This window comes from Mytilus trossulus, chromosome 13, assembly GCF_036588685.1.
Source record: "Mytilus trossulus isolate FHL-02 chromosome 13, PNRI_Mtr1.1.1.hap1, whole genome shotgun sequence".
Taxonomy (NCBI): Eukaryota; Metazoa; Mollusca; class Bivalvia; order Mytilida; family Mytilidae; genus Mytilus; species Mytilus trossulus.
The window spans coordinates 56,840,170-56,855,574 of NC_086385.1; the positions used below are offsets into that span (position 1 = coordinate 56,840,170).

The following is a 15,405-nucleotide window of genomic DNA, read 5'->3' on the forward strand; positions in this document are numbered from 1 at the left end:
ATCCAGCCATGTTACAGTGATTTATTTCCTAGATAATCAACTAACTTTTTCTCACAGAAGTGGGCCCCCTCCCTGGATCTGCCTATGGTAGTAAAATTCTGATAGAAGTAATAACCAGTGTATTATATATTGGTTAGAAATAACCTATAAAACTGATGCAAATTTTACAAAAACTTGTTGTCATAATGTCCAGTCCTGATAAGGGGCAGATCCAGTACAGCCATTTTAAAAAGAGGGGGGGGAGGGGTTTCAACTATATGTCCATATTCAAATGCATTGATCAGCCAAAAAAGAAGTGGGTTCCAACCCCTTGATCCACCAATGCAGTCATAATTCCCTTTGACTCAAAGTATATAATTATTTCTACCTCTTGAAATTTACTCATTTGGAGCAATATAGAGGTCATTGGCTTTATAGGTGCTGCAGATGATGATGATACCTGAGCACTAAGCTAGATGTTAATCTTTAACATCTGTATTCTCAATCTACTATATTGCAGACCAGCTTCTGTTATCATTTCTTAATAGTTGAGGGTCAGGAGTCAATATTACATTTGTGTTAGATTTTCATTCATGAATTTATTGTGAGAATTTTGGTCAAACATTGTGCTGCGAAATAGTTACATGTAAACCAGGTGCGGATCAAGCCATTATTTTAAGGGGGTTCTCAACCAAAGATAAAGAGGGGGTTAACCATATGTCTCCATGCAAATGCCATGATTGTAAAAAAAAAGGGGGCGAGTTCCTACCCCGTTGCGGATCTGCCATGAAATAGAAAAGATTTGTAACAATTAATGTAAAGGAGTTTTATTTTATTCTTCAATCATATTCTAGTAACTTTGTTGAAAATAACAAGAAATTTTATATAGGAGTCATGACCCTATTGACCCCATGTCATACAATCTCACCATCAATTTCATCAACTATTTTATAATGATAATAGATACCCATATTAGAATGTTGAAAGTCTTTTAAGTGTGGATCCTCTTCATCATTTGATATAATTAAGTTTGTGAACTGCACATGTGGAGCCTGCAGCTTGAGATGATCAAAAGATGATGTCTAACAGATTTCTATAGTATATCCTTATATTCTTACAGAATAGACAGATCTATCAGAAATATAGATAACAAAATCCATCTTCCTGATAAAAACTTGGGGGCTTCTGTGAATGATTAACCAATTACATTTGATATTAAGGTTGATTGACAGATAAAGGGTGTGGCTTTAGGGGCCCCATAGGGATATGTGACAGGGAGAGAGACATCTGAGCTATTTGGAAGGTCAGAATTGCATCAAACCATAAAATTTAATTACATTCACATGTTAACTTTGAGGTCAAGTTCAATTTTACAAATGTAATGCTTGAGACACTGCATGGAGGAATTAACATTTTGGAGGGAATTTGATGCTTTTGTTTTTGCTTCTGAATTGGACACACCTAGAGATTGATTTTCATTATGGAATAGTTAAAAGACTTCTTGGAGGCTTAAACTTGATTATCTAGATGTTTCTGGAGTACATGTATTATATAATCCTTAAAACAACTGCCATTTGAAAACAAATTTGGTGCCTTTACAAATTGTTGACATTGTGTTTTGGTTTGTGTTATAACTTGGTGCCAATGTTCATTGATACTTATTTACATGTGTTATTTTGTAACATAAAAAATGGTTTTAGGATATACCAATTTGTTTCTTAAGAAGATCTGTGTAGATCTGATTAGCACTTGGCTTCTATAAACATTAGTTGGAGGGAGACAGCTGGGTTAGATTCTGTGTAAATAAAAAAACGTCTGATCACCTGCTGGCCAGAGAAGAACGGATTCTACTTGTCGAAATTATTGTTTATCTGTATCAAATTTTAGAAAGAATCTTCTCCTAAATACAAAACTCAGTATATTGATAGAGTAAGAGTTTGACAGATTTAAGAATGTAAGGAAACTTAAAGTTTTATATAATTATTATATTATTCAGTTTTGAGTACATTTGGAAGTTTAACAATACTTTGAAATCAGTCTGGTGATAAAACATATGATTAAATAAGTCCTCTACGAGTACATTTGGATGTGTGTGTAAAATATATTACATTGTTAGCATCTGAGGTTAGAAAAGTTGGATATTTATATATAAAACTTTCATGTTTATGCTATTCTGAGTTTTGAGTACATCTTCAATGATCTAGGTGTGTGTAAAATATAAACAATACATAAATGTTAGCATCAGGTTAGTAAGGTTGGATATATGAAACTTTACATTCACATGATTAGTGGAAGTTGCGTTTCCTGAATACTTGAGAAAAAAAGTTTTACAATTATTGGATTATAATCGACGAGAAATAGAGAAAGTTTGATAACTTCAATTAAATGAATATTTGCATATAGTTACCAGAACCTGAACATTCCAAGATTGATGCATATTGTATATTGGATGTTAGCAGTGTAATGAATTAGTCACTCAGCTTGCAGTGACATTTTACGAGTGTTCCTTCGTGTACTATTAAATGGTCATCACCACTTGGTATTGGTTTGGGAAGTATCAATCTTTTCAAAGTACATTCTGAGGTCTGATTCTGATGTGACATTGAGTTATTGTACAACAATTAACAGATATCTCAGTTATTCTGCTAATTAAAAGTATTTCAGATTAGAAAGTCAAAATTGAAATTAGAGATATAACAAAAGATACTTTGTAGTGAGAAATTATAATGTTTTTGGATGCTTATTGTTTTTTCCTGCAAAGTGGACAAAAATGAAGGATTTTTCTAAATTGTGTACTGGATGTGTTGTTGAACAAAGAAGTTCCCCAGAACTAGAGTTACCTCCCCCTCAAGACTATAACGTGGTAAGATTATAAATTTTCTTGAATGACTGCTGAAACTTGGGTTCAATAGGTACAATTTTTTATTGTAATTTAGTTCAAGGTTTACATGGTATGTAAACCATAATTTAATTTACATGTCAAACAAGATCATGCATCAACTAAATATTATTTTTTTGGAATCGAGGAAAAAAAGGACCTTCAACCAGCTGTCAGTTTGCATGTTCAACAATATTATTTTATACCTTTATTCGGCAAGATAAGAGTGTTATGTGTTAAGGTGGTGTAAAGCAAATATCAATCAATCAATCGTGCTATCCTTAAAGGGAAAATTAAGCATTGCTCAATAAAAGTTTTTACTGGACTTACTTTATGATTTTCGACAAAAAGGGGGGTAGATCAGTTAAATCTGCCTGCATCATCTCCAAAGTGCAAGCATCTGTTCTCCCTAAAAAGAAAATGTATAAAGTGTGAAGATGATAGAATCTTGACAGGCTTGATAGAGTTAACACAATAATTAAAACCTTCAAAAGTTGTAAATATCTTCTTCAAAAACAGCTGTTTAACTTCAAACCTCCAATGCAATCTTCAGCCTAACATCATTCTTAACAAAAAGATTTTACTCTTGATTGCAATTCTGTGTTTAAGAGTAATTATTTTTTTGTAGCAAAAAGGTGTACCTCACCTGTATAAGTGATGAAGATAATTTTTTTTTTTAGAAAACTACAAAAACAGATAATTTTGAATGAGTTTGATAGGGTGAATTGGCATAATTTAGCCTGACTCATTTGGCAGAGTTTCAAATCTGTTAAAACACTTTAGAAGTAAAACAGTGTGCCTATGGGGTTCTGTTGAATGATTATGTTTATATTGGCCTTGATTTAATGAAAATTACTTGATATATTAGTTTATAGGGCAAAGATACTTGTATTATAGTGTACACCAGGTTAGATAGATACCCTGATTATACCTTGACCTTTGACTTTATTCCTTGACCCCATTCAGGCAATGAATGCATTGGAATTTGTAATTAATAACTAGACATTAATATGCATAACCGACCTTTAATCATTGGAGCATACTCTCAACTGACTTGGTCATATTCTGTTGTTAATAGGCTTAATGATGGGATTCCTGAACAATCAACCTCATATTAGGCATCAGTTATTTATTCATACCTTAATGATAAAATAATGAGCTTTTAATTTTGAAATCTAAATTTTACTTGAATAGGACTAATTTAGTGACATCTCCAAATATTCCAACTCAATCTGATACATTTGTATTTGGTTTCATAAGGAATTGTAATGATTGCAGTTCTTCCAAATTCTAAAAATTCTATCAACCTAACAAAATTTCAACCCCAAATCACCCATTTAAGGGGGAAGAATCCAATTAAGTTCATTACCTCCCCTGGTTTATTTAGATTATCTCCCCTTTTTCCCACAGATTTAACCATATGTAAAAGACACTTGATATCACTTAATTCTTACAGATATCACATTGTCATCTGCACTTTATTCAATAAATACCATATCAAGATAGCCCATGATAGACCCAGTTTAGATAGTTGCTTCCCCTGATTTGTTCAGATTATCTCCCCTTTTTACACAGATTCAACCATATGCCAAAGACACTTGATCTCACTTATTTCTAACAGATATCACATTGTCATCTTCATTTCATTCAATAAATACTGTATCAAGACTGACCATGTTAGACCCCCTACGACCCTTAAATAATTTGAAATTGACAAATTGGTCTCAACTTAATCAATTTTACAAGATGAAATTGACAAGAAAAATGGATTAGCAGTTAATCATAAAAGAATTCAATTCAAATCTATGGAAAATTGCTGGATATTGATGTCACTTTATAATGAGGGTTTTGTTCATGTTTAGGTTGGATGAAAATAGCTTAGAGTCTCCAATTTGTGAAGAGTTGTTAAGATGATGATTAACTCACATTAATAGGCATGCTTGAATTTATAAGTGTTTTTCTTGTTGAGTGTAAAAGCAGATAATTCGTTTAAGTCTTAGTCAGTAGGTTAGCTTGACTTTAGGGGACAGACTTTATTCATCAGATACAGCTTGATTATAATGTTATGTTTTGGTTCTAAAAAATAATTCAGTTTTTTTAAATTCTTACAACTTTATAGGTTAAAATTCTATTGAATTTTATTGATGTGTGAACATGTACTCTGTGTTGACGGCTGATAACAAGCTTGGACTTCAAATGAGGTGTAAAAATTTGCTCAGTGTTGAACTCTGATACTAAGCTTGGACCTCCAAAATGGTGTGATCTTGACTCCATGATGAAGTCAGATAACAAGCTTGGACCTCCAACATGGTGTGAAGGTTTGTTCTGTATTAAAGTCTGATAATAAGCTTGGACATTCAACCTGGTGTAACTTAAAAAGGGATTCATCATTTTTGAAAGTCAGGCAACTTTGAGGTAAAGAATTTCTGTAGCTTTATACAACATTTGTACAATAAGGTGCTAATGTTTCCTCTAATTTGGAGCTTGGAATGGACCTCACATGATAGGTGAAAGTTTGTTCTGTGCTGAAATCCATGGTATGTAAAAGTACAAGCATAACAAGCTTGGACCTCCAACGACCTTCCATGGTTAGCTCTGTGCTGAAGTCTGATAACAAGTTTGGACCTCCAACTTGGTGTGATCTTTTCCTCTGTGTTGAAGTGTTATACAAGCTTGAAACTCAAGTGGGTGTGAAAATTTGTAGTAACATGCTTAGACTTTCAATGAGGTGTGAAGTTTTTGCTATTTGTTGAAATCAAAGGATAACTATGTAAAGTTTTGAGCTTGCCTGTGGTGAGAACTTTGTTCTGACTGTAAGACCTAAATGTGGGGAAAAGACTTTTCCTTTGCATGGATCGTGTCAACTACCTGTAAGTATGGTTTTAAATTTTTCTCTCTAACAAGCTGGACCTCCAATATGGTGTGTTACTATTGCTCAGCGCTGGAGTCTGATAACAAGCTTGGACTTCCAATGTGGTGTGAACTTGCTCTGTGTTGAAGTTTGATAGCAAGCTTTAAGTGGACCTCTAACATGGTGTGACCTTTATTCTGTTTTTAAGGCCTACATGTTTGGGAGGACTTGGGGATGATGATTTTGAGATTTTAAAAAAGCTTTTCCTAATGCTTTGGGAGGTGTTAATAAGTGCGTGTATGGATTTATGTCATTATTAACAGTCACCATATGCGTGATATGCTTTCTTTTCCATTAGAAGATCTGATGTTAAATAACCTCTCATGTTGATACAATTGTAACCACTGATTATTTCATAGAATTAATTCATTCTTGCTGTTGAAAGCCAATAACTCGGCTTTGATGATGATGATTTGTATAATATTGAAACGAATGCAATCAGCATTGAGTAATACATCACAAAGAATGATCACAAAAAATGATGACATAAATCTGACTGTTGTCACATGATACTCCTATTTATGTCAGGCAATAATGTAAATGATGCTGCTTTGATAGCAGATTTCCTAATGAGAATGCATATAATCTAATCTGAAATTGTTTGCCTCAGCCATGATTTATAGTCTGCAAAAGGTAAAGTAATGAATCATCTGCTGGTTACCTGTATTAATTCTTCACCTGTGGGTACCAGATGCATTTATTCATTAACTGTTATAAAAATGCATTTAATGCATAGATAAGTATTATGCAACAGATGTGAAGCTATTAATAACTGGTGTCTGTTAAATTTGATGCCATGGGGAGATTAAAATTTGGATAATTGCTTTAATTTTGCAGAAAAAAATCTGCTCTTTAGGCTGGTTGTTGTCTTTTTGACATATTCCCCATTTCCCCATTCAATTTCATACATGGATGAGTATTAATTATTTTTGACCACAAAAAATACTAATGGTACATCTTGATGAATTATTTTATTACCCTAACACATGGCCTAAATAGTGAAATCTTTTTTTCTTTTATTTTTTTTGGGGGGGGGGGGAGTATTTTGTCTGTATTGACTAGTTGGTACAAAATCTAACAAGTTTTAGTGGTTGTTGGGTTTGCCTCTAATTTTTGGAGACACAGCTTTTTAGAACTTGGACTATTTTATATGTTGTTGTTAAAAATCAAAATCTTATAAAACTATTCAATGATCTTACATTTGCGTAACTCTTGAGAGTAAATATCATAATAAATGCAATGAAATTATATTTGTTCAGACTACCTGTCTGTCATTAGAATAAACAAATTAAAAGATAAATATTATCAATTCTTTAAATATTTTTTTATTATCTTATTTCTGAAGTTCAGCAAGAGTTGAACAAAGTTGATATTCATATTTTATAGTTTACACGCTAAATATTTTAATGAATTACGGATAAATACACATACATACAATTTTATTTGCCAATTATCTAAATCAAATAAAAATTAATTTAAACATCAGTTGAAATACTAGCGCTACCATTAACTTTGATCATAGCGAATAACATTTTAATTTCATCCCTCTCGACCCTGAATTTTAACTATTAAGAAATTCCGTTTGTAACTTAAAAAGACTTGAAAGATGGATAATTTATTTTAAAAAAGTTCAGATATTTTTGATACCGTATCAGTGACTTATTGACTAACTTTTTGTAAACATTTGTATATGTTTTTCACACCCTTTATGTCAACAATGAGTTGATAAAATAATTGTCCGAATTACGAAAACTGTGAAAAACTAACCATAGTTCTCATGTTTGATCAGAGCTTTTCAGAGTATTTGAGAAGGATTTAGTATATAATTATAATTCCATCACAATGTATATTATTGTTAACAAGGTAGGAATTTTCTTTTCATTTTTGATGATGGATAAATTTTTATTAAAACTACTTTAGATGTGTTAAACACTCAGAAAGATATGAAAGTAGGTTGTAGATAAATTCTGTATACACAGTAAGTTAGATATGTTCATTTTTTTACATAAATAAGGCCGTTAGTTTTCTCGCTTGAATTGTTTTACATTGTCTTATCCGGGCTTTTTATAGCTGACTACACGCGGTATGGGCTTTGCTCATTGTTGAAGGCCGTACAGTGACCTATAATTGTTAATGTTTGTGTCATTTTGGTCTTTTGTGGATAGTTGTCTCATTGGCAATCATACCACATCTTTTTTTTTATAAGCCCTGCAAAGTTGTTTATATTTTCTGTTTTGAAACAGTGCAACGTTGAAAATTGTAATGCTTTCTCCCCTTGTCAATGACAGTGCAGGTGAAAACTATGTTACATGGTTGATTTGAGCATGGTCAACCATGGTGAGATGTTGGCCATTGGTCACTAATGGTGAAAAACATAGTTGACCATGGTTTTCAGCACAATTATCCACCCATAATGTATTTCAATATTTTTGATTTGTAAAATCTGTATTAGATTTAATAAGAGGATAGAGTGCAATATCAAATACGGAAATAATACAGGTTCAATACCTGTCACCAATTAAACCCTTTTTATTACTTAGATCATCGTTATAACAGCTAAATATTAAACTTGCTTTATTTACAAACAAAATCCTGTCACCTTACCATTTAATAAAGCAGTAATGATTGTAAAGTTGCGTGACAGTTTATCGTAAAGTGTTACTAAAATAACCCGTCAGATAGACCGATATCAACACTGTATTTTTTGTAGGGTAAATTAACTCCATTTAAGGTAGAGAAAACCATTTTACGCTTCGTTATGATTGAATACGTTAAAGTTTAATATCTCAAACAATCGCGTACAATGATATCCATTCACGGTTTTATTTGCTAATACTGAATGAAATACCGCCTCGTAAAAAAACGTGTATACAATGTAATATAATGATATAAATACACAAAAGAGGAGAATATGCTCTGAAATCAGGGTGTGATATTAGTAATGTTTGCTGTTTTGTCATGGATGAGTGATTTTCAAGGTTACCAGAATATGTAATGGAGCCTTTGTGCATGTAGATAAATATTGGGATTTAGTGTAAAGGAAAACTTCTGTTTTGTGTTTTTCAGGTAAATTGAAAGTTGTTTTATAAATTTTCAGCAGTTTACTTACGAGATTGTTATTATTTTGCAAATATCAACTTTAAACTGCTTAAATTTGAAATTTCTGATATTTGAATTAGACCATAGTTTTTGGTTGTAACAAATATTGCATGTTTTAAATAATTTACGAGTAACGATACATATGATAATTGTCATTGACTTCTATACATTTTCATTTTTTTTTTAATTTTATTTGCAAGTGCATGTTGTTGAATTTTGATTGAAATAATTTGAAAATAGGTAAAGTTGTGTTTTCCATATATTTTCACAATTTTAGACGACTATAATTTTCACTTTATATTTTTCTTATTTCTTGTTCCTACTAAGTCTGAGTTGACAAGTAAATTAATGACAACATCATTTTAAATTTTTTATATAGCACATACATTTATGGGAATAAATTTCAAGATTATCTGAAAAGAACATCATTTGAAAATGTGCATTAGACTAAGCATATCATAACTTGTGAATAAATTTTAAGATTACCTTAAAAGGAATTAAATTATTCCACAAGTACATGACTACATGTTGAGGCCCTAATTATGTTTACAGTTTTAACGTGTGGGGGGTATCAATAGGATTATTGTCCCATTCTGACTCATGTAAAGTTCACAGAGAAATACAACACCTTTTGATCATAAAACAGAACCAAACATTATGTTACAAGTTTAATGTGTTTAAAAGACCAACCCACACATGTTCACAATGCAAGTATTTTACTATTAAGAAAAATAAACCTATTTCTGCTAGACGGAGGAGGCCTTTAACTTTTAATTCTGTGTAAAAATAAGTTTTCATTGACTACATTGTAAATCTAATTTAGTTGTACATATATCTGTTCTTCTTAAATGACTTGGTATTTTGGAGCAGCTTACCATATCTTGTTGCAGCGGCATGTAGTAAAATCTAGTATGACCCACATTTTTGGCACCCAAAATGTTATGAAAATATTACATTGTATATAGTTGGTCCAAAGGTAAACAAATAATGTGGTATGTATCTGTTATTTTAAGTCTCAAAAGTGTTTTTGGTTGAAAAAAATAGTTTTCTTTGGTTATATTAAGGCTTGAAATCATTATAATAGACCTGTATCTGATACTTAACCCTTATTTAATGGCCAAGTTTTTGGGTCAAATCAAATTCATCTATCAATGAGGCAAGGTTTGAAGCTTAAAGCTCAAGATTTAGTATGACAATTTTCAATGTCTGAAGCAGTTTGCAATTGATATCTGGAAATGATGGCAGGGATAGTAAAACAAGAGATCAGTGAATAATAAATTGAATTAAATACATACTTAGGATGATAATTAGGAGCAAAAAATATGTTCATCAACTGAAGGACATCTGCAAACAAAATCATTATAATAATTGAAAAGTCTAGATCCAAATTAACATTGTAAAAATCCCATTCCTATTTACCTATACAACATTTTACAATACACCCTCCATCTCGCCTACATCAAAATAAGTGAAGTGTGAATCTACTTTTACCTGGGAGAAGATTATGTGTTTGATAATCAAATACAATTATATCTTCTAATACATCAATTTATCGCGTTTATGATTAATCAGAACTTGGAAGATGTTCTTTTTGTGTACTTGTTCGACTCAGTGAGTGAGTGATGATTGACTTTTTCGAAACAATTTTAGTTTGATTTGGATGTGTTTTGGATGTTGAGGATATATATTTATGTGTGTGCACTGCTGGATATAGTTTAAATTCATTCTGGATCTACAAGTTTATTTTTGGATTAAACTCTGATGTGTTTTACACATGTTATGTAAGTTGTGTAACAAATAAATGTTTACTAATTTTCACAGGCGTGTCTCCGGTCTTGTGTTTCATCTGCAATGGGGATGATTCGTTTCAAATTTGGGATGCGTTTCCAGATGATTGCTCTAGGTGTGTTCTTTTTCAGCAGAAATGCCTATGAAAGAATGATTAAATAAACTTGATCAGACAAGTTAGATAAAAGATGATGTAAAAGGCATGTACTTAAAAACATGTAACAATTCAATTCATCAGGGTTCTGGGGCTGCGTTACAATGTGTATCAAATTTGGGATGTTATCTATGGCATAAGCCAATGATTGCTCCAGGTTTCTTCCTTTTTTAGAAGAAATATCTATGAAAGAATGATCACAGAAAAGTTTAACTAAACATGCTTAAAATGATGTAAAAGCATAGAGGATGTGAATGTACCAAATTTGAGATGTTAATTAAGTTACCCTTGCATGAGAAGTTGATTGCTTAATATTCCTGTTTGGTAGAAATATATATATATATAAGCAGGGGCAGATTTTGGGGGTGTCCCAGGGGACCGGTAGTCCCCCTCCTTTTTGTGGGGCACATTTGTTTTATTAAATACTGAATCATTGAAGCTAGACTGGAGTCTGAGGGCCCCCTCTTAAACAATCAGTGGGCTCCCTTTTATGATTTTTCTGGATCTGCCACTGTAAAAAATGATCCTAACTTGATCAGACAAGTTATAACATTAGATGATGTAAAGACGTGTACTTAGTAAGTACAATTGTAACAGTTTAATACATAACAACAGATGGAAGACGGAAAAGAATTTCTGTCTAATCATATGCAAGGCTTACTTGATATAGATTTTATTCTGATCAATCATTGAACCCTTTGAATCATATGGTTTCAATGTTAAAAAGTTGCTGATATTGCAATTTTAATAAGATGATGTTTTTAGGATTGCTTACAAATTTTTTAGAGTTCAGTGCTTTAGCTGTCCTCAGAGTAATGTAATGAATTTCCTCCCAGTTGCTTTCTCATTTACCTCTCTATTTTTAACCAAACTTTAACGGTAATTAAAAAAAAGTTACTTATTTAATTTTTTTTTTTAGCAGTCTTTTAACTTAAAGGCTTATTTTCTGGTAGAAACACAAATTGAAATGTCTTCCTGTGTCCTGAGAGTCAACAACCTTTTCACAAACAGAATTGGTTGAATATGCCTTGTTTTGCAAATGAATGCAGTCACACAAACCTCAATTGTTGTTAAAATTTACGTAACTTAGATGTCGTCTAACTAGTAGAAAAATGGGCCACAGAGTGCTTTTACTTTTTATTAATTTGCATGAAACATGGTAATAAACAATGCAAACACATTGCATTTTAATAGCCTTTCAGAACTGAAAACGTGAAGTATAAATAACATGATGCACAAAAGGAATTCTGTACTTGCCCAGGAGTTCATTTATATGATCTTTGATAGAAGAAATTATGTTTCTTAAAAAAGATGTGTCATTTTGGCACTCTGAGTTTATGTTTTTTACATGAGCTAAAACAACGGAAAGTCAAAATATCTTATATACATCTTAACATGTAAGTTGTGGGTATCTAAGAAAGAAAACTAAATTCTTAAATGTCCACAATGCTTCTATAGTTGAGCGTAGAGAATTGTTGTTTCTGACTGTATCTTTGCCTTTTTCACCTTTCGCTATTGAAACCATTATTTTTTGGTTTGGTTTATAAAGTTTTTTGTAGACTGATGTCCTATCATTAAGTTATCTTTTAAGCATTGATAGTTGTTTATTCAACTTCAGGTTGATGGTGTGGTAAAATATTTTTGCATTAACTATTGAAATGTTAGGTGAAATTAGTTTTTGTTGGGTAATTTTTTTGCTCAATCTTTAAGTTTCTTGACGTGGTGTAGTGGTTTGTGCATCGGACTTCTATTACACAAAGCTTCCTGGTTCGATTCCCCTTTGGGATGAAAATTTCAGGAACTCAATTTTTTGCTTTCCCTTGACACCATTTGTGAGTATGGTCTTGAGGAAACCATGATAGTTCCTTGGAAGGGGACAATAAATGGCTGACCCCTGTTAAGAGAGAGCCATATCTCTTGCATGTTAAAACACCCTTGTATATTTGGAAAAAGATAAGGGTAATGCCGCAACAAGGCAGCACTTGCACCTGCAAAGTGGAAAAGGAATAATATAAGTTGCAAAACTCGTTTCCCAATCCACTATAAATAAATATGTTTAAACTAAACTAACTTTTTAAATGAGTAATTGTAGTGTTTTGTCATCTTTTCTATCTTATTTGTCATGGCCTAGGAGTTTTGTATATCCCTTCTGCCTTTTATTTCACTGCTATCAAATTTTATAATTTATCCTTTGAAGTGAATCAGTATACACATAAAAAAAGCTACTTAAAGCTTGGTTAAGTTTTATATGATCAATTTAACACTCAAGGTCAATGTATTGAAAAAATTATTTTCCCAATAACAATGGCCAATGTGTTTGCATATTGATAAAGTTCTCTATAAATTATTGAATTTTTCTCACTTCAGGATTGTTATTATTAACTCCTCTTTATTAATTATTGATTATTGAGTTACATACTTGTGAAATTGATTATGCAATGTAGTACTATAGTATTGTAATGAGGACATCAACCGTGTCGCACAGGGGGGAAATGTAACATTAATTTTGAATATACTTTTAAAGATTTTTTTGTAGTCCACATTTGTTCCACTTGGAAAACCTAGGAATATAATGCTAATAAAAGAAACATACAGTAATTTATCTGTGGTCTATTTTAACATGGTTGATTTTTACATTACCGGTATTTAAAAATTCCAATACATGAATATGGAAAAGGTCGAAGAAAGAAAGTCTAAGTGTCATATCTAAAAACAAGTGAAAAGCAAACAATGCAACATTCAGGGTAGAGGAAATATTTACAACTCAGGAGGAGAGTTGGGGGTGGGGTGGGGGGTGGGGGGGGGGGGGGGGGGTAGATTCCTGATTTAAATGACTTCAATAAAAAATGTGATGGTTCCAAAATCCAAAACTTTAACATATTTGGCTTTACAATATTAAGGCCTCAATACTGTGCACCATTCATTTATAACACACACAGGGATTATCAATCTGTATCACTTTAAAAAATAAAAAGCGACCCAGAATTAAGTCAAGAAAGTCATTTACAATTTAGCATAACCATTTAATGTAGATTTCCATAGTTGTATCATTCAAAGCCACATTGAGGTGTCCTGGGTATTGATATCTGACACTTAGTAAGTTGTGTAGCATCATCTTACATTATGTTTTACTTACATATTTATTAGGGGATTAAATAACATTATGACAAGCAATATGATATGATATCTACAAGTGTTTTATTATGTGTATATCATAGAATTATATGACCCTTCATCAATTTTAGATGAAATTTGAGATGGTCTCATTATTGAATGCACTGAATCACTTTATTATTTCATAGAATCTGACGGGTATATGAGTTTTGGTATATATAGTTGAAAGGGCATTTTTTGCTGCCAACATTTATGTATTCTTGATTTGCTTTGTCATTCATGTTCAAACCACAAAGCTTATATCTATACTTTGTGAAGTGTTACAATGACTTTGGTTTTTTTATAAATTATTTGATGTCATATGTTATATACACAAGACAACTCTACATCATTTGATTTGTGATGGAGAGTTGTGTCATGTAAGGCAAAAATTTGTCATTCATGTGCGTCTTAAAGAAACTTGAAGTTAATGATGTCTTTTTATTTTCCAGGTGATGACATCTTGTGTACCACAAATTAATAACCATGATGTGGTAAGTACTTAGTATAATTTTCAAAGCACTGAGAGCACTTTTGGAAGGAAGGTTGAATACTCAATAATTCAGAGTGTATCTTAAAAATAAACTATTAGATTCCATTTGAAATTTGGACTCATTTGTCTTTATGGCAATTGGCAATCTGACACATCTTATATATTTTAAAATGTTATGTTAATTGAAATCTTTTCAAAATTTGTTTACTGGTAATTCCAAGGGGCTCTAACACACCTTGGCCTTATGTTCAATCGCTCATCTTTAAAGACATTATACTGCGGTCTTTGTTGAATTGTTATATCATTGCATCTTCTACATCACTCTGTAGCTGTGTATTGTTCCATTGTGGTCATTAGTTACCAATCATAACAGATTATATGACTAACTTTCTACTATACATGTCAATCTACATTTTCAATGCCTGCTTGTTTTCACAGAGTGCTTACAGTGCTTTCAGCACTTTGATTTAGCTTTGTTTACAAACAATAATTATGTAAGGGTGTTGTCATCAGTTTGTCATTACAGACTATGCACATGTAATCTATTTGGCAGTAGACCTTGACTTATTATGTCAGACACATGCAGGATGACATTTCAAAAACAAATTTATATTCTCATTTCCATAACATGCATATTTATAGATCAAAGGATATATTATAGGCTTCCGGTGTTTTTATTAGCTACCAGAAATGTTAGAATTTAATGAACTGAACTCAAATGTCAGGCATAATTTAAAAGATTTGAAAGTTATATAGAGAAAGGAACGTTTAAAAGAACCATAATAATGTTGTATTCTTAATCAATCAAAATATTCTTTTAAATAAAACTCATCAGCAGAAGGGGATTTAGGGGTGGGGGCCATAGGGCCCTGGTCACCCACTTTATTAGGTAAAAGGATTTACTGAAGCATGACCCGAGCGGGCCCCCACTAATGAAATTTCTGGATTGG

The 15,405-nt window shown here is 32.0% G+C and overlaps 1 protein-coding gene across 29 annotated transcripts in view; it reads left to right on the forward strand.

Moving 5' to 3' along the window:
* Nucleotides 1-15,405, forward strand: part of LOC134695033 (tensin-3-like) — a 189,584-nt gene that overhangs the window by 106,119 nt on the left and 68,060 nt on the right. For 28 of the 29 annotated variants that reach the window (XM_063556197.1, XM_063556199.1, XM_063556205.1 and 25 more), the window contains one exon: nucleotides 14,415-14,456. In XM_063556197.1, the coding sequence (XP_063412267.1) occupies nucleotides 14,415-14,456 (42 nt within the window). Of the gene's footprint in view, nucleotides 1-2,734; nucleotides 2,843-14,414; nucleotides 14,457-15,405 lie in introns of those variants that run through there. The other variant, XM_063556200.1, reaches the window with a different exon arrangement.